The following is a 26,507-nucleotide window of genomic DNA, read 5'->3' as shown; positions in this document are numbered from 1 at the left end:
ACAAAAGCAGCAGGAAAAAAACATGTCTTTTCCCTTTTTTGCTTTACTTTAGGCCTTTTCACACAAGAAAAAAAAAAAAAAAAAAAAAAAAAAAAAAAAGCAACTGCAAGGGTTTCAGACAGAGCACAGAAAAATAGACAAGGCTCTGACATATGTACATAATGGTAGAAATAAAAAAAGTTCACATCTCTCCAACTAGAGGGTAGTGGGGAAGGGATGTCTTGCGTCGCTCCTGCTGACTGGTCACAGGATGTCATCACTGGCGGAACTCTAGCTCATCAACACTGATTACTTTAGTAGAAGGCATGGAAGGGAGGGGCTGTTGCAGCACGTCAGAACCAAACCACTTGGCCAGGCCCAGAGGAGGGCTACCACCTCTTCGCTGGGAATGGTTTGTCCGATGGGGACCGTGGCTCTGTGACTGGAGGCCTCCTGATGGAGCCACATGCAGATCTGTGAAGAAAATGAAATGTTCAAACCACACACACACAAAAAAAAAAAAAAAAACCCTTCTTGCTGATATTTAGAATTGAGATGATCGTAACTGGTGGTTTAGAAATTGTGTATCTCATTTTGTTAAAATTAGATTGTATTAAGTCGCATTATCAGCCACTGGCCAGCCTAATCTCTAGAGTGAAGTATTGATCCCTTTTATATATTAAAAAAAAAAAAAAAAAAAAATTAGTATGTTTATGTATTTATACACTTTTCAGCAAGAATGAATTAAATTGATCAAAGTGAGAGCAAAGAGACACTTAGAAGTGCTACAAAAGATTTCACTTTCAAATAACCATCTATCTATTTAATCATCTTATCAAAATTATCACTTTCCACAAAGATATTAAGCAGCACAACAGTTTTAGATTGATAGTGAATGTTTCTTGGGCACCAAATCATCATCATCATCATCATAAAAGACCGATTTCTGACGACACTAAATTCATGATGACACTAAAATCTGGAGTAGTGGCCTGAACAAATTCAGCTTTGCAATCACAGGAATAAGTTACATTTTAACATTAAATTGAAATAAATTAATAAATTAGAAATAATTTACTTCTAATTCTAATAATGTTTCAAAGTTCATTTTTACTGCATTTTTGATCAAATAAATGAAGCCTTGGTGAGCATTAAAAAGAGACAAAAAAACAAAAAAAACAAATTCAAACCAGTCTCAAACAGTTCTAAGTTCTAATTCTAAGGCCCTCTTTACACCTGGGATTAAGATGTGTTTTGGTCAATTGGATCAAAAGTGGACAACACTAAATACAGGTGTAAACGGGGTATAAAACGTTTTGAGTTTGTCCACTTTCGACCGCTTCCAGAGGTAGTGGAAAACACATTCGACTGGATTGCTTTCGTAGTGTAGACGCTCATGTGGTCAAAAGTGTTCAAACAGCCGCTAAAGACCGCCTACTAATATGTAAATTATGTAAATTTCAAAAGCTTATTTTGTTTATTAGTTTGAAAGATCTGGGAAAAAAAAAAAAAAAAAAAAAACCATACATTTACCCTCCCCTCGAAGAAATCAGGACAGAAATAGTCAAAAGTGGACAAAAGAGACCGATTAAAACACCAGGTGTAAATGGGTATGTCTCCCTCATCTACTTGTGATCCGATCGACCAAAACGCATCTTAATACTAGGTGTAAAAAGGGCCTAACAGTAATTCTAAAACACTGGGGCTGTACTTACTGGGTCTCTGCTGTTGTTGAAGCTGTTGCTGCATGACTGCTAACTGTACGTGTGTTCCTGCGGCTCTAGGGGCCATAAGCGGATGTCCTGCAGGACCAAGGGGATACAGAGGCTGCCCTAAGAGGGCTGGGGGCAGCCCCTGAAGCTGAGACAGGTCTACAGCCTGAGGGAACATGCCTGTTCATGCAGAGAAAGAACAACAAAAGTTCACCATTTACTGTTTTCAGTTACCAACAGGTTTGAACAAAGAAAAACTAATTCCTCATGTCCAGCAAAGAGTCTTGATTTCCTATGCCTTTTAGAGATCTACTGAAGTCACACAAACCAACCTGTTTGTAGTAATGTGGGTCCAAGCTGTTGATGCTGGATACCCTGAGCCAGCATCCTCTGCATCACACTGGGGTGAAGCTGGGGTGGAGGTCTGACCAAGGGGACATGGGGAAGCAGAGGAACTGGATACATCTGGGGTCTTGGAAAGGGTGAAGAGGGCCCTGGGGATAACATGGTGGGAGTGTGGTGGCCAGTTGTTGAAGGAGGCCTGGGCCGATCTGAGTCTTTACTATGACGATTCTGAGCAGGAACGGGGGTGGAGCATGCCTTTACCCCACCAGTCTGAGGACCACTGGTGTCCACATCTTCCAGAAAGGAACTAGGTGATGGAGGCCCATCTATAAATGAAAGGAGAATGCTTTAGGGGGGGGAGGAGGGGGCTACCTTTTTGTCCTAGGGTTGCAAAATATATTTTAGCATCGATATCGCGATGTGCGCATCTGTGATAGTCATATCGCAGCATGTGAGATGTCAAGTACGGATCGTTTAGTTGATGTGATCTGTCCAGACCAGGCACCAAATTTCAAAACGCATGTGATTCTCAGATGAATTGCAAATTTGAACCATAATAGAGTGAAAGTTTATCATTTGCACGTTTTAGGTCCTGTCAGTTTAAACATAAGCGGTTTTAAACCATTTGAGTGCACGAAGATGTTAAAGAGAACTCAATTCAGAACTCACAAGCTGTTTTCTGTGACCTGCAGAGCCGTGAACACCGCATTCAGTTCTCTTTCTCATCTATTTGTGCTTGAACGGACACACACACACAAAACTGTCAAGATGCACATCTCGGCAATATCCTCGTAAACAGCCACTTCTGGCTTACGTAAACGCAAACAATGAAGAATGAAAATGGATGCGTATCATTATATCGGATCCGGTGCATTCGGTCTTAAAGTGACAGCAGCCTAATATACCCAATGATTGTAAAGCACTTTGGGTATACAGCAGTACATAAAGTGCTACATAAATGCCTTATTCATTCATACCTAATGCTGTCTGTGTCATTAATGTTAATCAAACAAAATATGAAGAGAAAAATCACTTTTGTAGCTTTAACAAAGATTAGTTACATTTAATTTATATAAAGACTATGCAGTGTTATTTTGTACTGTTAGACTTGCCTGAAAAACAAAGCACTGTTTATTTAATTTGTATCTTTGTTCTATTGTATTGCTAATTGCATGTTTTTTGCTATTGCTTGTAATTTGTTTATTTTCTATGCAGATTCACTCCCCTACAAAGTCACCCCAATCATTCTAGAATGAATAATTCTTTCCAAATAAAGCTATTTATCTGGTGAAACCATTTTCATATCACAATATATTTATAAAAAAATAAATAAAATAAAAAAGCAAAAACTAAATATCGAAACAAAATATTCCACCCTGCTCTGGTTTTTTTGTGTATGTATCGTTTCATACCCTCCTGTGAGTTATGAGAGTTCACAGTCTCCTCCTTGCTTCCTGGCCTACTCCCAGGATCATCTCGACTTTTCTCTTTTGACTCATACATTTTTTTGATCACAGAGGTGGGAGTGAAGGATGGAGACAACTGCAACAGAGAGGGAAAAAATTTAAATGACCTTGTGTTTGGTTTATGTTCATTTAAAGTATTTCATAACATTTAATGGCTCCATAAAGCCGTAATTTGATATAAATACATCAGTTGTTTGAGCAAATGCCTCCGTGACAGTTAAATTAAAAGCCATAGATTTGACTAACCACACTTGTAACTGTATTGCCAGGTGAGGTACGGCCAGGAAGGTGAGGCCCAGGTGAACGGTTCATCCTGGTTTGTCTACAAAATAGAAGATACAGATGCAAATAAAACTACCACTGTACACACCATTATCAGCCCATTCATTATGCTATTCATTTGGATTGAGTAGTTACACAGTCATTTATGTTAATAAATGCATAAAAGCAGGATTCATATTTGGGTATGGTATCAGTGTTTTTTTTGTTTGTTTGTTTTAGTTACAGCTCTTAAAACTACAAATAATCTCAGTCTGATACAAGATAAGAATTACTGAGTACAAGTCATCTTGGTGACTCAAGAGGTTGATAGCATTAAAAGGGCTTGCTTTGGCACAACCAGCCTGTGACCTGCTATGGTCAAAATTACCTGTTTCGAAACACCTTATCGTGAGCCTGTTTGTTGTAGGCTTGTTGGTACTGAGAGCGATTAAAAACTGCCAGATCCTGCTGAAACAAAGCTTCCAGATTGGCCTGGTCCACTCCCATTGGCAAAGCTCTCATCTAAAAATAAGGAATTCATCTCTGATTAACAAATCACGCAAAACCAAGGACATACTATTGTACGTTTTGTCACACTTATGTTAACAGCCTTTAATCTCAGAGTAATTTGGGTTTCCTCCAAAATGTAGATTCACAATAAAAATAAAAAAATTAAATGTACATTTAATAATGTCATGAAGTGTGGTTTATGTATTTTAATATTCAGATATGAATGTCTGATATGATATTGAATTACATAAACTACTTTTTAAAAAACAAAAATGCATACTTAAACTGAATTTTAACATGTATATGTATATATATATATATATATATATATATATATATATATATATATATATATATATATATACACACACATGGGCTTTAAATATCTGCCCATAGTATTTTAATTTTACCTGTTGCGTATTCCTGGCCCTATGCAAGTCTGGAATTTGATCCAGCATAGTTTGTGGACCAGCAGGAAACCCTGAGATTTAACAAAAGATAAGGGACATGAATGTCATTTGTTTAAATGTTATACCACATTTCACATTCGACATCCTTCTGTTGGATTAAATCAATAACATTTAACTCATCTCACCTGGCGCTGGTGGCATGCCTGGGAAAAAGTCCGGTAGAGGGGGTCTCTGTGGGAAGAGTGGAGGAGAAGCACGATGGTGTATAGGAGCAGGAACAGGGCCATGAGGACCAACCAACAACTCCTAAAGCACAAAATCACAATCTCTTACATTTTCTGTCAACACCCATTACTTTACTAGAACAATGTTTTAATGACACTTATATCTTGCTCTTATTGCATAAAAAGAAACTGATTTGTGCACCTGAACTTCTGGTTATGCATTACTGACAACAGTTTACTTCTTTTGTTACAGTAGTTTACAGATAGTCACTGGGCTTAGTGATGTCATAAGTAAATTAGGTAACAGAACTTGTATTGAACAAAGAGAATGTTTTCAACAATGAAAAGGGTAAGGCTTTGATCACCTGAAAAATGTTTTTCTGCTGAGAGGCTGGTACCTGTGCCTCTGATAAGGACACAAGAGCAGGATCCACTGACTGCCGAAAAAAAAAAAAAAAAAAAATAGAGCGGATAGTAAGCATGCCATTTGGTCCATCATGTTTTGTTAGCTAACGTCACAAACACTGATGGAGTCTACATCATACCAGCGAAGGTGTGAGCACAAAGTCTTAAAAACATAGCAAGTTTTAAAAAAAGTCAGCAGGATACGCCAAGTCATGCATGCAAAAGTTCACTGACTAGTCAGCCACAACTGCCAAACACAAATTTATGCCCATCACTAGTCAGAATAAACCAACACTCATTTACTACCCCAGACCAACTAGCAAGTAAACGCACTGGCTTGAGTTGCATGCAAAGCCCATTGAGGCGGGTAATACTTGGGTGTAACAAGCTGATCGACCAATGCATGCATTTCAGTCTCACATGCAGCTTTACCTGAAGCTGGACAACATGCAGCAAGCGCTTACAAAATCATGCAAACATAACCGACAGCTGCATACTTACATTGCTCCCGCTGGCTTTGGGGTGAGTGGGCAGGGTTCCACTTGCCTTCATGGTGCTCACTAACTTATTAAATGCAGACATGTCAGGGTCACGTGGTCGTGACGCAGCCCCAGTTCCTCCCGTGAGAGCCTCTTCCAGGTGCTCCGCCATGAAGGGAGTTCCCCCACCTCCGCTGGACTGTCTTTGTGGTAATGGAGCCGGTTCAGGCTGCACCTTCAATGCCTTCAGACTCCCCTCCACCTCTTCCAGAGACAACACCACCCCCGAGTTCGCTATAAGAGGGCAGACAGAAAAAGGTATAAGAATAATTTTTTTTTTTTATTATGAGGGGAAATTTGAGGGTTTATATTCTAGCTAAATAGTAAATTATACAGAATGCTACTCACTGCTCTCCTTTAGGTGAGCCTTGTTGACATTCAGGCTGGACAGTAAAGGTTTTAGGTCAATATTGGCTTTATGCAGCAGCTCCAATATGTCCACCTTCTCCTTGCGTTCCACTGAAGAAATAGGGGTGAAGTACAAAGATGTACCCTGATTCAGAGATCCAGTATGAGGATCGAGACCTAACACACAAAATATCCCAGTAAAGATTCTCTGTACCAATTTCAATACCATAGCAAAACATACTGGAACTGTTTGGAACTAAAAATATTTAATACATGTAGCCTTAAATGTTAAGTAAATGTTGCTTTAAACAGGTCAAGTGAAAAGTTAGTAATAAAAACGAACAAAGAAACATATTACACTTAATAGAACAAGTAGCAGGTCAAATAGTCTGTATTTACACATAATGACCAGATCTATTTTGACAGACTTTTGCCCCGTTTGTTTTTATGGTTATCACTGTCAATCAACAGTTTCGGAATCAATCTTGCATGTAAATAGTTGCTACTCCCAAAACTTTGCAGTGTATATTTAGCAACATGGAGAGAAGGGGGAAAAAAAATTAAAATTGTGAATGTATTATATACAGATAGCAAAGAAAGGAGTGCTCCCTTTATAATCACTGAACCTGTCATTAACTTCAGTTCAGTACAAGCTCACGGAGTTCTGCACTCTTGTGAAAACTCTTACAATCAATGCACTCAGGTGTTTTGAGCAGCATTGAGCAGATTCTGACTAACTTAAACACTGCAAAAACACATTTTAAGGCCAATTCACACCACACCGACAGACAGCAACAGTTTGTTGGGTTTTGTACCATGGTTGTGTCACATGTCATGGATAAAGCAAACAGACTGTGAACAGTTTATACAGGTGGGAAAGAGAGAAAAAAAAAAAAAAAAAAAAAGTACATTCAATTGCCATTATAAATGGCAATTGAACGTTTACTATTTATATATTTAAAAAAAACAAAAAAAACAAAACTTTTGTAGCTCTTTATTGGGGTGTAAATTTATGTTTTTTTAATTTAATAAATTAAAAGCAAAACAGTGATCTGATAATGAGTCTAAATGGGGGAAAAAAAAAAAAAAAAGAAAAAACAGCAAGAACTACAGTAACTGATTCTAGTTTTAAAAATTAGCATCAGCCAGAAATGTCCATGTTGGTGCAAAGCTAATTCACAGCAAGGTGAGCAACCTTGAAAAAACAGGTGAAGAGAATTGAATAGGAAATAGTTACATGCTAGTCTCTCCAACTCCTCGTGCGGTGTGGAACGTAGACTGCTGGAGCGGCTGCCGGAAGGACTTCTGTTACTGGAGAACCAGCGGCTGAAACGACTGGCCATGACCGGACCCTCCGCAAGAACATCTTCAATCATCTGTAAGGAAAGAAAGAAGAGCCCTTGTTTAAACTGTGTTATAGCACAGAAGCAAGAAACGGCCATGGGGACAGGATGACACTTACGTGAAGAGTGTCTGCAGACTGCTTAGCGCAATGAGGTGAAAAATGGGCATTGTGAAGCACTGTACGTTCATTTACAAGATCCCACCCCCAAAATTAATTGGCACAACCAAGATGTGCAGCCAATATACTCCTTACAAGTCAGATGGGCATAAATTTGCATTTCATTGAGCTTTCTGTATAACAACTTGAAATCCAACAAATAGCTTGATGCCACACAACCACAAAAACAATCTCACAATGCTTTAACACCAAAGTCATCAGCAGCAACATATGAACCATAAACAGTCCTGCTGAAACATTCTGCAACCACCAAATAATCACCTAACCACATAATATTACCCTAATTCAAGTATGTGCTTTTATCCAAAGTTACTGACAAGGAGAGATTCACAATCGATTCAATATATACAATCACATTAGGTGCAATATCAAAAGTGCTGCAATACAAATCTGACCAGAACATGACTACTACTAAAGAGATAAGTGTAAAAGAGCACAGTGCTGAGAAAAAAGGCTTATATTAAGTATAGAGAATAGCATAGACTTAGTGCTTAGAAAGTAGTTAATAACCACATCATCTGATGGACCAAACATTTCTCAAAACCCCCAAAAAACCTTGTGTGATTTGTCATCCATTACTTCTCCCTTTAAGTCAAGCCAGCTATTTTGTGCCCATCACCCTTGAAGCATGCAGTGCTCCCCATATCTTACCGAAGCCAGGCCAGGCATGGTCTTTTCAAGATTGAAGAACTCATTGAAGTCAAATTCTCCAGGGGTTTGCTCAGGAAGAACCTCGGCATGTGGAACCTCTTGATCAGCTCCTGACTCTTGAACTACTTCAGGGTCCTCAGAGAGACCGCCATTACATTCAACTTTAAGTGTGAAAGATTGAGGGGGAAAAAAATAAAAAAACATTAGTACGCTGATAGATGCACAGAAGCATTTCTTAAGCGTTTGCTGTTACACTTATACTGTACATGCCTTCTTTAAAAGACTCTGGCTTCTTCCTGGAACGTTTGGTCCTCCGTTTATCATCCTCCAAGATCTTGTCATCAAAGCCAATAAGCTCAATGGTCTCAGACTGACTAGTGGGTCCACCCGAGAACCACTCTGGCTCTTCTTCTGCATAGGAGTCATTTCTTCTTCTCTCACTGAACACTCTTTTGTCTCCAAAGTCTCTCTGTAGTAGAACACAGAAAAATGTTATTCTTTGAACAATGCAACAGCAGAAAAAGCCTTTGCATCTAGCCCACAGCACAATACCCTAAATCTCTTGTCCTTAAAGTCACGCTCTCTGTCTCGCTCCCTCTCCTTGTCAACTCGTGCGTCCCTCTCAAATACACGTGAGGACATGATGCGGCCACTCCCTATGCGACGTGCTCCCCCCAAACGGAGTGACTCATTCTCTTTGTTCTCCAGAGGGCTGATGGGGCGGCGAGGGAGGGCAGTGGGTGCCACTTGACAACCACCGCCAAAACTACGACGCTGCGGACTAAGAACCACCTCCAGATCATCATCTTTTACACGTTCCCGAGGATCTGGGGAAAGCAAAGTTAATTTAGGTTTAGGAAAAGCAAAAGGTTTAGACAGTCAAATAACTAAATAATACAAGGACCAAATTCTTGCCCAATTACCTGCAATTCTGCGTTTTAGTGGAACTCTATCCTCTGCATAATCTTTCTTGTATCCTTCTGCTGGACAGCTGTTTTCTGAAGAGGGATATAGCGAGGCATGCCATTTTTCAGGGTCCCAGACCCCATCACTATGAAGGAAACAGTACCGTTAGCACATACAAGGCTTAGGTTTTCAAGCTCATTTAAAACATCAGTCAGTAACGTGACACTAAGACTGTTATTCAAACAAATGAGTGTGGTAAATGAACTAATACTGGGAAAAATTTTTTTTTTAAAAATTATATATATATATATATATATATATATATAATAAAAAAAAATATAGAGCAATTGCACTGCGCATGTGTCCAACTTCCCGGGTTTAGTATTCTTTGAAAGCTGTGTGGACACAACTGCGCAAGACTTAGCGGAATGTGGAAAATGAAGTATCCCCGGGCCTTTAGGTCCAAGGGAGGATATGCAGCAGGAGCCAAATGTACCACTGATGCCCTTTTCCTATGATTTTCTTGCAAGATATGGTGCCACATTCTTAAATTATTCAAACTGAAATTGCAAACAAACACTAAATAAAAGGTTCACCTGTCGTATTTCTCTGAAAGACACTCGGGCCTCTCATTGGAAACTGGCAATTCTTTGATTTCCATAAGCTCTTCCTGCAAAAACAGACAGTTGATTATTAGCATGACAAAACTGTACAAAACAGTTCCCAATTTAAAAAAAAATAAATAAATTAAAAAAAAAAAAAAATAATAATGAGGGTGCTTTCACACTAACACTTGTGGTGCACACCTGGGTTCATTTGTCAATTTGGTTCAACTGGATGATGTGAACGCTGTTTTCCAAACTCAGATATGCTTCATGTGAACTCCAGTATGGCTCACTACTGATATGAAAGGAATTGTACTAAAGAAGTGAACCTCTAATGAAGCAGTATGATTCGGTAAAGCTGTGTGTGCATTCTCACTCACTTTCTTGACCAGTGGCACTGTTGCTTAATAGTAAGCATTTTCCTGTTATTATTCCAATTAAACATGTATAGTCAAGATGGATTCTGTCTCAAGTTTGTCACAAGTAGTACAAATTGTTAAAAAAAATAAAAATAAAAAAAAGGATTAATGCAATCGAATAAAGAAGAAAGAGACAAAAATGTGCATTTTGATGCAGTCTCCTGCATCGTTACATAGCAACAGGGGGTAAACAGCTGTTGCTTAACAACAAACGTTTGACGTGATTCGAACCCCAAAAATACAGAGTGAACACAGCAGGGGGGAGCACCTGAGTTCAGGTTCAAACCAAGATATCAAACCAAGTATGAAAGCACACTTGAAATTGGCATGAAAAAAATTCACCCCAACAATTTTCAAAATGCATGTTATAGATCTTATTGGGAACAAATCATCCATCTCTTTTTTTTTTTTTTACCTTGTATTGTTTAATCAAAATATCATAACTGGACCTTCCGGTAAAAACAACAGACTTTTCTCTCTGGTGACATATGTCAAACATCTCCAATCATTTGGGCTGCATCTGAAATCACATACGCAACTACTATATACTAGGCGAAACACAGTACGTGACAAAAGATGTTCGAATTCACAATACTCATAAAAGTAGGCAAAAAAAAGTTCCCAGATGACCTACTTCTTCCGACGAGATTCTGAAATGAGCATAAGATAGTGTTGCACGATATACCGGTACTAGAAAGGTATTGCGATACCCTGCTATTAAAAAAAAATGGTACAGTTCCACATTTTATTAGTACCTGTACTTTAGGAATGACAGCATTCTAATAAGAGGTATATTTCATAATTTGCATACACACATCCCTATCCCAACCTGTTCCAAATTGTGAAAGGTTAACAAATGTGATTGATAATGTGTTTTTTTAAAACTAATTTATAAAACAATGAGATTTAAGTTGTCATATTATTTAATTACTTTTACTGTTTTAGTTTTCGCCATGGTATCGATTCATTATCGATTCATTTTAGTCAGGTATCGTATTAAAGTCATAATTTGTTCTCGTGACAAGACTAGCATACGATGGACACTTTACTATCCTATGAGGCCACAGGAGAAGATTTGTGAATAGCAGTGAAGTGACGCAACTGATGCTGGTAGGTCACATGATAATGTCAACATGGCAAATGTAGAGAATATAGAACATACTTTTTTTTAGTGGTTGTGAAGTAATTACTTCTTTTAAGTATGTACCTACTCAAGAGTATGTGATTTCAGACACAGCCTTAGTCTGCTTAAACCCAGCACCTACAAGTTAGCTCACAGAAGTAAATGTCTGCCGCTACTTCCATTTCATTGTGACTTTAAAACCTAGTTTCATTATATCATCTTTTATAAGGTAGAACATTTAAAGCTCCAAATGTTACAGTATGTGTTCAAAGTATATCACACTGTAATACTAAAAGATAAAGGCAAATTTGTTCCTCATAAAATGTCTCTTTTAAGGGATTGTTCTCACCTTGGTATACCTATAGGCGGAGGTCACTACTGAGTCCTTCACTGTGTCCACCATGTTTTCACCATTTTCGTCCTTCTCCATGACTAGGGTGGGTGGTCAAACTGATGTGAAGCCCCAATATCAGACACTTTGGGCACCTGTGAATGAGATTCTACAGCATTATTTAAACTGCCATGTCAGTCTAGTGTACCTTGATTTGGACGATGCCAAATTTATACTGAAAAAGTGGCACAAAAGCACTTCTGAAGTGGCATTTAGGTGAATTGGGTCAGAACAGACAATTTAGTGGCTTTTGTGTGGCACTGCGTCTTTACACTGATTATTTAGTAGGCACTAAGCAGCCTTAGTGGCTGGGAAAAGATGCCTTAGAATACTACAAAATACATTAAACTAGCTATCCAGATCAAAATCAGTGAGTAATTGAGTGTGCTTATACAAATAGGATGCAATCATCTTAGGAAGGACTATATAAATATCTTAACGTCTATGGGAGCATCAAATTAAGTTTAACTTCAATCTATTTTAAGAAGGATTCAGAGTTGTCGGGATTTAAAATGATCAAGTAAATGTCTGGCTCATGTGTAATCTGAGTAGCTGTTGTATTAGCAAATGACGAGGCAGACAGCAAACAAACTGCAGAATACTAATCAGCCTAACGCAGGGACATTAAGCTACAATCCCTCACAAGAAGAACGCGTCTGTTTTGAAAAACCAAGCAGGTTTCTCGGTATATTGATGAACTCACCTGATATTTGAAACGGTGTCAGAACACCTCCTCTCTCCCCGCCTGGATACCTCAGTTAGCTTCTGGCTACCTGTCCTATACCAAACTACAAGAGATGCTGCAGTCAGTCCAGATTTTAGGCAGGACGCAGATGAAGCTTCCTGCTTAAAAAATAAAGTGTCTCGGTCGACAATCTTGACAGGAGATTCGGGTATCGCCTGTCAATCCAGATTTAATAGCTAATTGACAGAGAAGCATTTCATTAGCAAACCGGCTAAACTCAACAAGCCGACGCCGAGGATTTACTTCAGTTCTTATGGACAAACGGCTCTATTTGTATCTTATCTGTTTTTTAATTTCAATATTGGCTTATTTCTCCTTTGGGTTTTTTCGTGAGAGCGAAATTTTTCAAAAATATACGTGTTTGTTTATTTTTAAGCTAGTGAGTCGGGTTAGCAGGCTAGGAAACTTATTAACAATCATAAAGCTGCACGACGCACATAAAAAAGCGCGTCACTACACTAAAGCTCACATATATTAGGACCAGTTACGGTAGATAACAGGGTTCTACCAATTAATTAAAGCTTTTAGTCCGACTCCAAAAATCAATGTACCTCGGGGTACTTTCTCTGAGCTCTCTCTTTCGTCTCTGTTCAGTCGCAGAGCGGCGAATTTCTTCAGATCTCTGACTGGTTCTGAGAGAGGCCCCAATCAAGGATTATATAGTGTCTAATCACGCCTTCTTTAAAGTTTCAAGAAACCAACACTTACATTTGATTGTTATTTCAAATTTAATAACACAGAACACCATACTGTGTGGTTAGAAGTGTGTATTTTAGACAACAGCGTTGACAAGAGTCATTATAAAATTTTAGAGCAAGAATACATTTCAGGCAATCAACGTGGCCACCCATTGTAAATTGTAGTCACGTGACAGGATTTAAAACGCTCTGTTGCGTTGCTTGATTTTTTTTTAACTTAATTTCTACGATATAAACGACAAAGTTTATACTATTTTTTAATGATGTCAAAGTGTTCAAATAAAGTTAAAACTGTTTTTCTGCTATTTATCCAATTCAACATGTATAGTCAAGATGGCGTCTGTTTATTTTATTTGTCACACACAATACGTAGGTATTGAAGTTTTCTTAATTTGATAAAACAGTATTTGAATAAAGTACAAATTTAATAAAAAAAAATGTCAGTATTGTAAATAAAAAGAATAAGATTAAAATGTAATATAATAAAACTGAACAAATAAAATAGACTCTCTCCTATATAATGTTATATAATTAACAATGATAACAAATATTAAATAAGAAAAACGCAAAATAGAAACATTTCCCTAGATACAAATTATATTACCAGTGTAATAATTTGAGTGAAAAGTTTAAAAGTGGTCACACACACACTGCCAAGGCAAAAGATAGTGGATTCCTGAATACATTTCCAAGGTTACATGGTAAATGTCAGGTTCACATAAGTAAAACAGTAATATGTTATCTACTTGTAGGCCATAGTGACACTGTGTGAATATGAGACTGAAAACTTTTCTGTTCTGTGATGTTATCAGGACATAAACATAACACAAATACATAGTTCCGACATGGACATTAGTATGGAGATGACACTCCTATGAAATCTCACAAACTGATATGTCGATTATAACCTTGTAATGACTTCTTCGTCTGTGTGACTGAATGAATGAAAACACAACTTTAAAAGCAATGCACATCAACTCTTCAATTCACAAAATACTGTGTACAGGGAGGCATAAAAGAGTTATATTTCATAAAAGTTATTCAACTTGAAGGCTGCATTAATCACTAGTATAAAATTATTTTTAATATAACTGCATTAATTTAATATAACTGTTCTATTAATATAACATTATTATTATTATTTGTAATATAACTGTATCATACAAGTGTTCAAAGTGCTTTTTTTTTTTTTTTTTTTTTAAAGAAAGTCTTTTATTATGACATTATTTTACCGGAAGAATATTCATTCAACACAGAACAGCGGCAGTTATGGTTTGTTGTTGGTTGTTGTCTGTTGTCAGTACGATAGCACAGATGACAGCTTTTTAATGAGATGTAGTAACTTAAAAGCCTTAAGTGAAATCTTTAAACCATTGAAAGCTGCTTTATTAACTTTATTTAAACCAGTTATAGCTCAGGCACCGGCTGTTAGAGAGTGAGCTGATTGACTGAAAGTTATGTATGCTCCAATAAACCACTAAAGATGCAAACGACAAGACCAAAAGCGGGGAAACAGTTGTCTTGTGGTGTTGAAAAGAACCGGGCACGTAAAACACCCATACGCAAATACACTTACCGGGTAGGATATAATTGGAACCGAGGTGGTAGACTTAAAGAGCTGAGGATAAGGTAGGAGTTCGTTCCTTTTATAATCCTCTAATAGTTTACGGGTTGTGAATGTCATGAGAAGTGACTATTGCGTTGGTTGTTTAGGCACCTTGCTCGGAAGTTCCTTCACTTGTGGATTCAGAAGACATTTGGACGAATAACAACATCACAAGCCAGGTCCAGTGTGTGTGTATTGTGTTTAAATATTGCTCTAAAATGTCAGTCTTTATTTATTTGATAAAATTTGTATTTTCTTTTCAGATCTCATTATTGTAAGGTGGTCTTGAGGAAGACCTTAGGAGCATGGAAAGATGAGTGGTGGCACGCAAGAAAGGAATGGACCCTAAATATAAGGGCAGATTGCCATTATACGTAAGTCAACCCTAACCCTTCAGAAATCATTCTAATATGCTGATTTGGTGCTTAAAATAACGTTTCTTATTATTATCAATGTTGAAAACAGTAGTGCTGCTTAATATGTTTGTGGAAAACTAAACATTTTTTTCAGGACTCTTGATGAATAGAAATTTCATTTATCTTTTGTAACATTATTAATCTCTTTTCTGACATTTTAATAGCTAGGATCTCAATAATCACCACCCGTTATATTTATGTCTCTTTTTTCTTCCCGTTGTAGGTATATGCTGTACAGCAAAATATTTCAAGCCTGGCAGGAGTATGTTGTTGTCCAGAGAGAAGAAAAGAAGAAACTGCAACTTGCAATCAGTTTTGGTACATAGACTGCTATTATTCTATTAATATTTGAGTTGAAACGTAGCTGTAACTGAATATTTGTACTGCAGAGACGGACCACAAGCTGCGTTGCATGTGGAACGGTTGGGAGCTGTACCTGGACATGTGTCGCATGAAACGCAGGATGCAAGAAGCAGCAGTACAGCACGAGAGACTCGCTGCACTGAAGTGAGCATTGCTCTCATGTGGTGTTAGACCAACAATACAGAGCCACAAATTTAAGAGTAAAGCAGACTGATACATAATATACAGTGTTACAATCCTGGTGCAGGGTTGGGGTGTAACATAAATGACCGACTTGTAGATGACAACATCATTTTATATTTTAGAGGAAAAAGTAAGCACGTATATGATCACAAATCAATCAATATGTTGACATAATACTTCTATAAATAATAAATAAATAAATAACATGATTAGTTGAAAAGTTTTTTAAAAGGTTTATGCTTTAGTCTCTTGTGCTGCTTTTATTTTATCAAAAATACAGTAAAGACACTAATATTGTGGAAAAATATTACAATTTAAAGTAACTGTTTTCTATTTTAATACATTTCAAAATGTCTGTGACGGCAGCAGTCTTTATTCCAGTCTTCACTGTCACATGATCCTTCAGAAATCATTCTAATATGCTGATTTGGTGCTTAAGAAAAATTTCTTTTTATTATTTTCAATGTTGTTAACAGTTGTGCTGCTTAATATTTTGTAGAAACAATGATGCATTTTTTCAAGATTTTTTGATGAATAGAAAGTTCGAAAGAACAGCATTTATTTGGAATAGAAGTCTTGTAAATATAAATATATTTACTGTCACTTTTGATGAATTTAATGCATTTTACTCAGCATTCTTGCTAAGTAAAAGGATCAATTTCTTAAAAAAAAAAAAAAACCTCAAACTTTTGAACAATATTGTATATAATCTAAAGATGCATGTTTAACTGTGAAGTAAATGCCTACAGTATGTAAAGTGGCCTACAAGTAAAATACTAATGTGAATATTTTTGTGCATGTGTTGGTTATTAAAGGTGGGTTTGGACTGTGTGGAACAAAGCACTACAGCACAGGGATGTGGCGTACCATCAGGAAGATCTTGCCTTGCAACACTGGGCTCACACTGTACAGAGCAGAGTGAGTATGAGCATGTGTGAATACAGTCAGAGTACCGTGTCTAGTTTGAGTGATCTCTAAAATGGCTGTTCTTCACAGGCATGGCTGAACTGGAGAGACGGGATGAAACATGCCTGTGTTCTGAAAGAGAAGGAGTCAAAGCTCACCGTCACTATTGTCTTCAGCTTTTAAGACATACACTTCATGGATGGATCAGACACACAGAGAACAGACAGGCTAAGAACAAGGCAACAGGTGGCGTTCATTTTTATATATTTATTATATACACTACCATTCAAAATGTTGGGGTCAGAACAATTTTTTCATAAAAATTAATGCTCTTATTCAGCAAGGACAATCATTAATCAAAAGTGAGAGTAAAGAATAATAAATACTGTTCTTTTAAACTTTCTATTCATCAAAGATTCTTGAAAAAGGAGCGAATCACAGTTTCCCACAAAAAAAACAAGTATCACAACTGTTCTCAGCATAGATGATAATAATAAGAAATGTTTTTTGAGCACCAAATCAGCATATTAGAATGATCTGACACTGAAGACTAGAGTGATGTTGCTGAAACTGCTCAGCTTTGCCATCACAGGAATAAATTGCATTTTAAAATATATCAAAATAGAAACAGTTATTTTAAAATAATATTTCATAATATTACTATTACTGTATTTTCGATCAAATAAATTTCGATTTTTTTTTTTTTTTTTTTTTTTTTTTTTTTTTTTTTGCATTTTATACATTCGTTTTTCTCTTGAATCACATTTCATTTGTCTTCTGCATTGCAGCTGTTGCTCAGGATGTATGGCGTGTCTCTGTGCTGGAGAAGTTTTGGCGTCAGTGGTATAATGTGCTGCAATCCAGACATGTTGAGAAAGACAGAGGACAGAGAGCAGAACAACTGGCCCAGCACGGCTCCCAGCGGCTGGCGTTCTCGCACTGGAGACACTGTATCTTTGATTACACAGTTTCACAGACGGTTCACATTTACTTTTAGACTCTGAGATGAAATGAAATATGTCAATGAAAGCATTATGATATGTAGTGTGGTAGTTTTCCTGATCAGTCATGTAGATGTCAGTATGTGCTCACAGAAGGCTAAAAGGGAAAAAGCTGCCATGCATCACAGACAACTCTATCTTCTGGTTAGTGGTGTACTTATTCATAATGTTGTTTTTGATGTATTATTATATAGCTTTTTTTTTTTTTTAATTCTTGTTTGTTTGTTATGGTCTTGTATTTCTTCACAGCGTTTGGGTTTAAAAGGCCTTGCTCTGAACGTCACTCACAGTAAAACTCAACGTCTCAACAATAACATTAGTGTCCAGCATCATCATCACATCGTAAGAGCAACACAAATAGAGAACATAAACTCAACACAAGACAGAACTGTCCTTAAACTTAACATATTAGTGGAAATCAAATTTTCCTTGATAATGTTTTTTTTTTTTAAATAGTTTATTGTACTAAACAAAATTTCAGTACTAAAAACTTCCTCAGTACATAAGAAGAGAAATTATAAACACCTAGTCTACCAGTCATCTATCAGTAATGATTATGAATGTTACGTCATGCAGTTGTGCCGAGTTTAATTGTCAGAAATGGATACTGACATTTTGCAGTTGCTGGCAAGGTGTTGGAAAGTCTGGCAGCTGCGCTTGGATCAGGCTGAAGACGGAAGTCTGCAACCCCAGATGAGTGTTGCACAAACTCATCACAAGTAAGTCACATAAATGAGTTTAATATTTTCACTGTTGGCAAAACAATAGTTCTGCTTGTGCTTTTTAATTTGAAGCATGCCATATATACTCAGCAAAAAAAGAAACATCCTCCCACTTTCAACTGCTTTTTTCCAGCAAATTTCTGATGTGTAAATATTCGTATGAACATAAAAAGATTCAACAACTGATCAAATTGGGGGGGGGGGCATATGGTTACACTTGGTTTGATGCTACAGGGATGATCACCTGTGCTTCTTACATTACAGACATTGCAGTTTATTGCTCTGGCCACATCTGCAGTCCTCATGCCTCCCTTGTGTCTTAAGGACTCTTCCATAGGTGCATGTGAAAAAAATTGTTTATGGTTCATTGAAAAACATAGTTTAAACACTTTCCAATAAATATCTGTAAAGTTTATTTGGATTTTACAAAATTATCTTTAAAATGCAGTATCTTGAAAAAGGGATGTTTCTTTTTTAGCTGAGTGATATATTTTATAGATTTCAGGTCATTAATAAACATGAGTTGGTCTGTGAGACTTTAAATGGTTGTTATTAATCAATAGATTTTCTGTGCTGAGATTTTGCCTTCATCATTGGAGAAAACGTCTTACAGAGCACAGACAAATGAAGGTAGCCACCACACTTTCTGACACTCATTTTCTTATATCATAGGTCACTTGCAATTAATGATGGACTGCACTTTTTTATTTTTGCCTTCAAAATGCTCCTAATATTTTATCACACACAGGAGTTGGAACTACGTGCTGATGCCTGCTTTGCCCATCGTATCTTCCCACAATATGTAAACACTTGGATGGAGTTCACAGCACAACGCACAGAGAAACGAGAGCGGAAAGAAAGAGCTGAACAACATTACAGGTGAGTTTCTGTGGCTAAATAATGTGTGCAGGTAGATATCCATGCCTGTGTTGTATTGTACTGAAAATGTACATTTTTTTTTTTTTTTTTTCCTCTTATGTAGGCAACAAACTTGCAGTTGGGCATTTTATACATGGTGGAGAAACTTGGATGTACAAAGAGATCAGAGACTTGCTGAAAGAACGGTATGCTGACATCCACGAATATACATTGCTGTTTGAGTCAGTGAGATTTTCATTGTCTCTTTTACCAAGTAGTCTGTATAATTCTTTTTAGGCTGTGTTGCATGCCGAGCATGTGTGTTGTGCCCGTGCCTGGTCTAAGTGGTCCTGCAGTGCTGTACAGTGTAGAGCGGAGAGATTCAAACAAGAAGCAGCCGACTCACTTTACAAAAACACTCTTCTACGGAAGGCTCTGAACCAATGGAGAAACCTCGTCGCTGACATACAAACCAGGTGTGAATCAGATAATGTAGCTTCAGGAAGAACATCTGAATAAACCACTGAGTATTTTTATGAAGTGTCAGCCTTTCTGTGTTTTGTATACAAGTCAGAGACGTTTCGAGCAGGCACAGGGTCATGATGGACAGCGGTGTCTGAGAAGAGCCATGGCAGGCTGGCATCAGGTACGAGTAGCACAACTGGCTCTATTCAATAAGGGAAACAGCTGAGAATGTTTTTAAATCGTCATATGATGCAGATGTTGTTGTTATTATTGGTTTGAAATATTATGAATCTAAAATAAGTAAATATGAGCTTGTTTAACAGTATGTAGATCACAAAAGACAGAAAAGAGAGAAACTTGCTCAAATGGAGAAACATTACCACAGCAAATTGCTCAAACATGCTTTGGAAGCTTGGAAGGTATGAATAGCATGTTTGTTTTGACACAGTATACAGTTTATTTACAATTATTGCTTTAATATACTAGTGTATTGTATATTGTTTGTATACAAAGCTTACAGCTCATTGTTTTTACATGCATGCATGTAGTCGTACCATTTGCAGAATCAATCGATTAACAGTCATGTGGAGTGCCGTTACCAGGAGCATCAGCAACAACTGGTCAGGTATTCTTATGCTCGATTTACTATAATTTTTTTGTAGTGTTAATTTAAAGATATGTAATTGTATCTTGTTTTTTTTATATGTTTCTGCAGGAGAATGTTCTGTTTATGGAGAATAAACGTGTCACAGCTGATGGAAGAGAGAGAGAAGGAAAACAGTGCAAAATGTTTTTCTCAGAAGCACCTTTTATCTCAGGTGCTTATATCCTCAAAATTAGTTATATAACAGACGTAAAAAATTAACACCTATTATTTATCAGTACAACTTTGTCATTTTACAAAATATTTTACATTTTATATGTTTGATAGGTGTTTCTGGCATGGCGACAGAGAACGGCATCTGCTCATCTTCACCGTCATCAGCAGGAGGAAGCCCTGAAACAGGCTCAAATACACCTGGAGAAATGTACTTTGGTTATATAAATACCACTGTTAGTAGTCTGTGTAATGATGAAATTATTTAGTGTTGTTTTTGTACTGTTAGTACGTGTGCAGGTGGCTTTGAGAAGATGGAGAGAGCGAAGCATGGAGGTAAAGGTTGAGAGACTGGCGAATGAGATGGCCAACAGACACTACAGTAGAACGCTGGGAAAAAGAACCCTCAACACATGGACCAGTAATATTCACCATCACAAAACATATCAGGTGCCAGTTCAAGTCCCAAATTCTCCATATCTGTACATTTTATCAAAGTCTGTTCTTAATTATTTATATATATATAAATAATTAGGTAATGAAGAAAAGAAGCTTTGAGCTTCACAGGTTGAGGATTTATCAGCGCTTTTTTATCTGCTGGAGAACACAGGTGAGTTTTGATTTAGTGTTCAATCATATTTGAAGGCTATTATAAAACAAGCCTAGATTGGTCAAAACAACATTCCTGCTGCGCTAAAATGCACTAATATAGTAACTGTTATGACGTGAAGCACTTTACCTTATCTTATTGTTAACAAATAGCACTTAATAAAAATATTAAGCACACAATTTTTCATTCAAGTCACCATGACATATTTTTTAATGTAATATTGCAGTGTTATCTTAAATGATTTATCCATTCACATCACTATTTAAAAAAAAAAAAAAAAATCATGTTCCCTCATAATCTTTATTTAAAATAACTTCCCTTCCACCTTGCAACAAGATCTCTTCTCTGATAATGTGTGCACCAGCATGAGGGCGGGACAATAATCTCTTCCCTCCAGCAAATTGTCACTCTCATGAGATCGCAGAAATAGCAAACGACAATGATCTATTAGTCCAATCAATTCCCAAAGAACAAAATCAAGTCCCATCCTACATTTTCAGTGAAAAGCTGATATATATATCACAATAGGGAAGAAAAACGATCGCAACATCCATTTCATGTCCACTTAGCACATGTCTGTTTTTTAAATATAGCTGTAGTTGTGATATTAAAGCTTTGTTATAGCCTCACCTACTATACAGTAGTTCAGGCTGCTGACATTCCATCATTTCCTTTTTTGAGCTGAAGCTACTTATGATTGATTGTTACTGTCTCTTTGAAGATTCTATATTGTATTTTTTTTGTCTGAGTTTGAATGATTATGACACACAGCTGCAGAGCAGAAGAAAAGAGGCGGAGCAAACTGAGACTGCCCTTTGGCATTGGTCCCTCAACCTACAGGCCAAAGTAATGAAAGATCTTGCACTGCTTATCACTAGTAGTTCAGGTTTCCTTCAACTTCACAGTCTCAGTTTGGTCTGTATGCTTTAGGTGTTTTGCTCATGGCGGCTGTGGATTGCAGAACGTCAGAGAAAACAGGAGCGTTTGACTGAAGCAGCTCAGTTTTACAGAGATGAACTGTTGAGAGAGGGTGTCACGCACATCCTCACACACACAGCGCACATGGGTGCTTTCTCAACTAATATTGCCCAGCACAGCTATGAACAGGTGCTGTTTCTATAGTTAATGTATATTTGTGCATTTCAGTCTACAGTCTATAGAGTATATGTGTGTGTATTTGTTTACATTAATATAAGTAATCCTCATTAAATACAGAGCTGTCGTCAGCTTCAGGAAGTGGTAAGGCGGTGTGCCGTTCGATGGAAGCAGCGGGCACTATGCAAGCCTGTCAAGGGTAAAACAGTGCCGTCCAAAGTCAGCCACTCCAAGAAGAGTGTGTCTTTTTTTCTGCCAGAAGACCACACCCCCATTCCCACCCCCTCTCCAATCAGGAGCCAAACAGCAGAGCAGAGGCAGAAAGATTCCGTCATCAATCACCTGTGAGTCAAAGTACAACATCTTAATTCTATTTTATCTTATTTCATTCAAATTTTAATCTGATTTTGAAAATTATACTAATTGACATGTCTTGAGTAAATCTGATCCTCCTGTTTTGTCAGCAGTTGGTCAGTTCGAGCATCTAGATTGCAACCGAGAAGACCAGATGACCTGCTGCAGTCCCCAGCCAGACCTGTGCCACATGACTTCAAGATCATCAGGTGTTGTAAACACACAAACTTTGAGACATAAACACAATTTTTTTGTTCACATACTAATGAGTATCTACCTTTCTTTATGGTGCTTCAGTAGTCAGAGGGTGTCTGTAAAAGAGACTGCATTTCCCTCGGTCTCCTCCAGCAGTCCTTCCTTTCCTTCTCCATTACCCTCAGTTCCTTTGACCCACAACCCACTGGACTCACCTGCAATGGTACTACAACCTAAGATCCTCCCATTCAAACCTGGTCCTCCAGAATATATTACGGCTACCGGCCAGGACATACTGCTTCCTCCATCTTCATTTACTGTTTCAGTATCACATGGCAAGGTAATCATGATGCTGTCAGAAAACTTGTTTGTTGTTAGGCTAGGACAATGAAGGCTTTTGTATAATGTTACTTATCTTCCTCTGGCAGTTTTTATTTACTCATTTACTTATTCTTGTTTTTGTTTCGCCGTCTTGCCTCCTTGTAGACAAATAGTATTTTGGCTTAAATGTGAATTTCCTATTCTCTGTGAAAATATTACAAGTTTTGAGTTTTTTCTGTTTTACAGCACAAAAGCTTAAGGAATCAGGAGCCTCTACTGCATTCTACTCATTTCACTTCCCACCTTCTCCCAAAACAAGGTCAAAAATCATAGTCTTTCATAATATGAAGTAGAGCTGCACGATTAATCATTAAAAGATCGCGACCTCGATTCCAACACCAGCACAGTCTTACTCCTAAATGACAGCAATTCAGCTATTAAATCTTTTGACAAGTACAATCACAGCGAACATTCAAATCTCCATTGGCACTGCCGCTGATCCAGAGACAGCAGATGTCATGTATAGGTATAAAACGGCTTCACAAACAGTCTTTTCAACCACACAGTGTTACTATTTCTGTGTTACAATAATTCAGATTAACACAGAAGTACTGGATGAAAGTTTATAGTTCAGATATAAACACTGATGTCTATGGTAGTGACCAAAATAGAGGAAATCACCTTTTGAAATTGACACTTTAAATAAAGATTGTATCAACTACATTGTTACACCAGTAGGTGGCGACAAGTGACTGTTAAAAAATGTGTTTGTCATTGAATCATTCAGGAGATTCATTCAAAAATGCAGATTCATTGAGTAATTAAACAATTGAAGTCTGTGTGATTGAGTCATTGAATCATTTATTCAAACTGATTTTTTTTTTTTTTTTTACAAAAAAATGGATGCAAATTGATTAAATATTTTTTAAATATACTTCAGCAAATAACATTTTGTCAGAACCTCTAGTAAATTACATGTTGTTTAGTTTAGTTGTCTATTCAGAATTGTGGGAATCGTAATCTCTATTTATCCAGAATCATGCAACTCTAAAATGAAGTGAGTTTTGCTTGCTCATTTCACTAGTCTGAGGTTCCATGACATATTTAAAGACCATTTACACTTGTCATTTGTCCGGGCTATAGGTGTGTATGAGAGATTACCAGAGCAGGAAGAGGAGAATGAGGAAGATGAAGCAGTGAATGTGGAGAAAACTGAAAATCTCACCAAAGAACTACTAGATATTAGACTGGAAATGCAACGATACCAGCAAGATAGAAAACAGCTACAGTATGTAAATCTGGCTTTCAATGGGATGAATATACAGTGTTTAGAAATATTATTCTAATTATTACAGTTACTGTAATTCATTATTTGTTAGATTTATATACAAATTCATATATTAGTGCTGTCAAATCGATTTAATTATGATTAATCACATCTAACATAAACGTTTGTTTATATATGTGTGTACATACACACACACACACACATACATTGGCATAATATTTTTGTAAATTCTTTGTTTGTTTTTCTGAAGCGATCCTGCCGTAAAAGTCACCAGTCTCCTGAAATTGAAACCACTACTTTGGACATGCATTTTAAGACTGGAGCTGTTTTTTTTTGTGTTTGGAAAAAAAATTTAAATAGACTCTCCAGCTGTAGTTTGACTGAATCAACATATTAAAGTGGGTTATTTATTCTAGCACACACAAGGAAACTTGGCTTTTGGAATGAATAGTTTCTGCTACATTTGAGAGACTAATAAGGTGAAAATATTTGGGTTCTTTACATGATAAATTAGAAATAAAGGAATGTTTTACATTTCCATTTTGTGATCGAACAAAAGGGGTATAACAAATATCATCACCTTCATAAAAAAAAAACCTTGTGCATAATGAGATGTCTTCACTAATATAGTGAAATCAGCATGTGTTTGTGTGTTTAGGACATGGCGTAAGCTCCAAAAGGTCTTGAGTAACTGGCTCGCAACAACAGGCATTGAGGGAGAAACTGAGGAAAGAGAAAGCATCTTAAAGGAGTTAAGTGAGGTATCCGTATATCTTTCTTTCTCTCTTGCACACACTCATACACAAATTCACATCTTTTAATATGACAGTAAAGGATTAACAAATAAGACGAGGCAACATTCTGGGTATCTCAGACTGCACTATTGCACAGAGGACACTGGTGGTTTACATTTAACACGCATATTTTTGGAAAATTTACGTAAATATAAATCTAAAATGCTCAAAACCAGCTGTGAGGATTGTCACTAGATAAATGTTACAAATTGCATAAACGCTTGCTTTTTTTGTATGATGTGCAATACTGGAAAGTTATAATATGGAATATATTAGACATTATTAAGATCTAACATTAATGATTAATAATAAATATAACATTTATTATCTTTATGCATGTTATTACACCCCTATAGCTCTATCGGATTTTGTGCATGGTGGTCTATATAAATATCTTTGTAAATATTCTAGTTTTTGCTCTGATGAGACAGTAGATATTTGTTAGTCTCTGATTTTATTTATTTTAATTTTCAAAGTAATTTTAGTAATGTTTTAATATGATGTTCCTTTGCAGCTTGAGAATCGCATTTCTTCTCTGTCTTTGAGATTAAACAAGCAGAAACCCACCATGATTTGCCATGCTGCCAGAGTTAACACCATCCAGAGCCAACTACTACCGCCCATGGTTAATACAAAAACACCTACCAAGTTTGGAATATAGACTAAAGCTATATTGTGCAACCCGTTATCCCAGAAATAATTCTAAACAATATTGTATTAGTCCTTAAAACCTGTTTTTTTTATTTCAGTTGTTATTTATTCAAATACACTGTTGTAAATACTTTTAATAAAGCATTAAATCTCATATTTTGATGTTTTGAAATTTCTTATTTAAGATCCTGTGGACTATCTGAATTAAAGTTTTGTTGTTTGTGTGTGACATTGGGATACTCCCAGCTAACAGGGAGACAACAACTCAGAACTTTCTGGCAAGATTCTCTCAAAGTTAAAAACAAACATTCCTCCAGTAACACTAATAGTACATTCATTCAGAGTTATCTGGTCTGGTAATGTTCTCAATTTTAGCACTAAAACATTTATATATTGTTCTTTGGACTTTTTTCTAAGACGTAGTTGGATGCTTGTGTGTTTTTTTTTTTTTTTTTTAAACGTTACTACTTGTTTCAGAACGTTCAGAGAACATTCAAGTGATGTTTGCAAAATTAAAAAAAAAAATAAATGTTCCCTTAATAAGGGAATATAACCCTACAAAAAATTTTTAAACGTTTTAAAAAAAACATTTTTTGAACGTTT

General features: G+C 36.7%; 2 protein-coding genes across 4 annotated transcripts; one reads left to right on the top strand and one right to left on the bottom strand.

Moving 5' to 3' along the window:
- Positions 1–67: 67 nt before the first annotated feature.
- Positions 68–13,244, bottom strand: eif4enif1 (eukaryotic translation initiation factor 4E nuclear import factor 1). 3 transcript variants are annotated; one of them, XM_051896466.1, is made up of 20 exons: positions 13,113–13,244; positions 12,520–12,604; positions 11,775–11,911; positions 9,875–9,948; positions 9,296–9,423; positions 8,925–9,199; positions 8,643–8,841; positions 8,373–8,533; positions 7,437–7,575; positions 6,200–6,376; positions 5,814–6,085; positions 5,273–5,344; positions 4,869–4,989; positions 4,684–4,754; positions 4,152–4,285; positions 3,749–3,824; positions 3,449–3,578; positions 2,024–2,362; positions 1,695–1,871; positions 68–453 (listed from the first exon to the last, which is right to left on the bottom strand). In XM_051896466.1, the coding sequence occupies exons 3-20, from the start codon at positions 11,853–11,855 to the stop codon at positions 257–259; spliced, it is 2,823 nt and encodes a 940-aa protein (XP_051752426.1). In that variant the 5' UTR covers positions 11,856–11,911; positions 12,520–12,604; positions 13,113–13,244; the 3' UTR covers positions 68–256. The 3 variants fall into 3 exon arrangements, with proteins under 3 accessions (XP_051752426.1, XP_051752428.1, XP_051752429.1); XM_051896468.1 differs by having other exon boundaries at positions 12,520–12,594; positions 13,113–13,168; XM_051896469.1 differs by having other exon boundaries at positions 6,200–6,310; positions 12,520–13,181.
- A 2,435-nt stretch (positions 13,245–15,679) lies between these two features.
- On the top strand, positions 15,680–26,058 carry sfi1 (SFI1 centrin binding protein). The gene is made up of 27 exons (XM_051896880.1): positions 15,680–15,788; positions 16,643–16,745; positions 16,824–16,979; positions 17,522–17,683; positions 17,808–17,878; positions 17,984–18,076; positions 18,356–18,453; positions 19,020–19,086; positions 19,205–19,335; positions 19,439–19,520; positions 19,612–19,790; positions 19,885–19,960; positions 20,103–20,198; positions 20,328–20,404; positions 20,495–20,597; positions 20,711–20,807; positions 20,886–21,046; positions 21,132–21,206; positions 21,978–22,052; positions 22,137–22,313; positions 22,422–22,645; positions 22,766–22,864; positions 22,953–23,190; positions 23,418–23,490; positions 24,315–24,459; positions 25,118–25,220; positions 25,768–26,058. Exons 3-27 carry the CDS (start codon positions 16,826–16,828, stop codon positions 25,912–25,914), a joined length of 3,003 nt encoding a protein of 1,000 aa, XP_051752840.1. The 5' UTR covers positions 15,680–15,788; positions 16,643–16,745; positions 16,824–16,825; the 3' UTR covers positions 25,915–26,058.
- Positions 26,059–26,507: the final 449 nt, after the last annotated feature.

Source organism: Ctenopharyngodon idella, chromosome 6 (genome assembly GCF_019924925.1).
Source record: "Ctenopharyngodon idella isolate HZGC_01 chromosome 6, HZGC01, whole genome shotgun sequence".
Classification (NCBI taxonomy): Eukaryota; Metazoa; Chordata; class Actinopteri; order Cypriniformes; family Xenocyprididae; genus Ctenopharyngodon; species Ctenopharyngodon idella.
The sequence above is the reverse complement of the archived record's forward strand: the minus strand, read 5'-3'. Positions and strand labels throughout refer to the sequence as shown.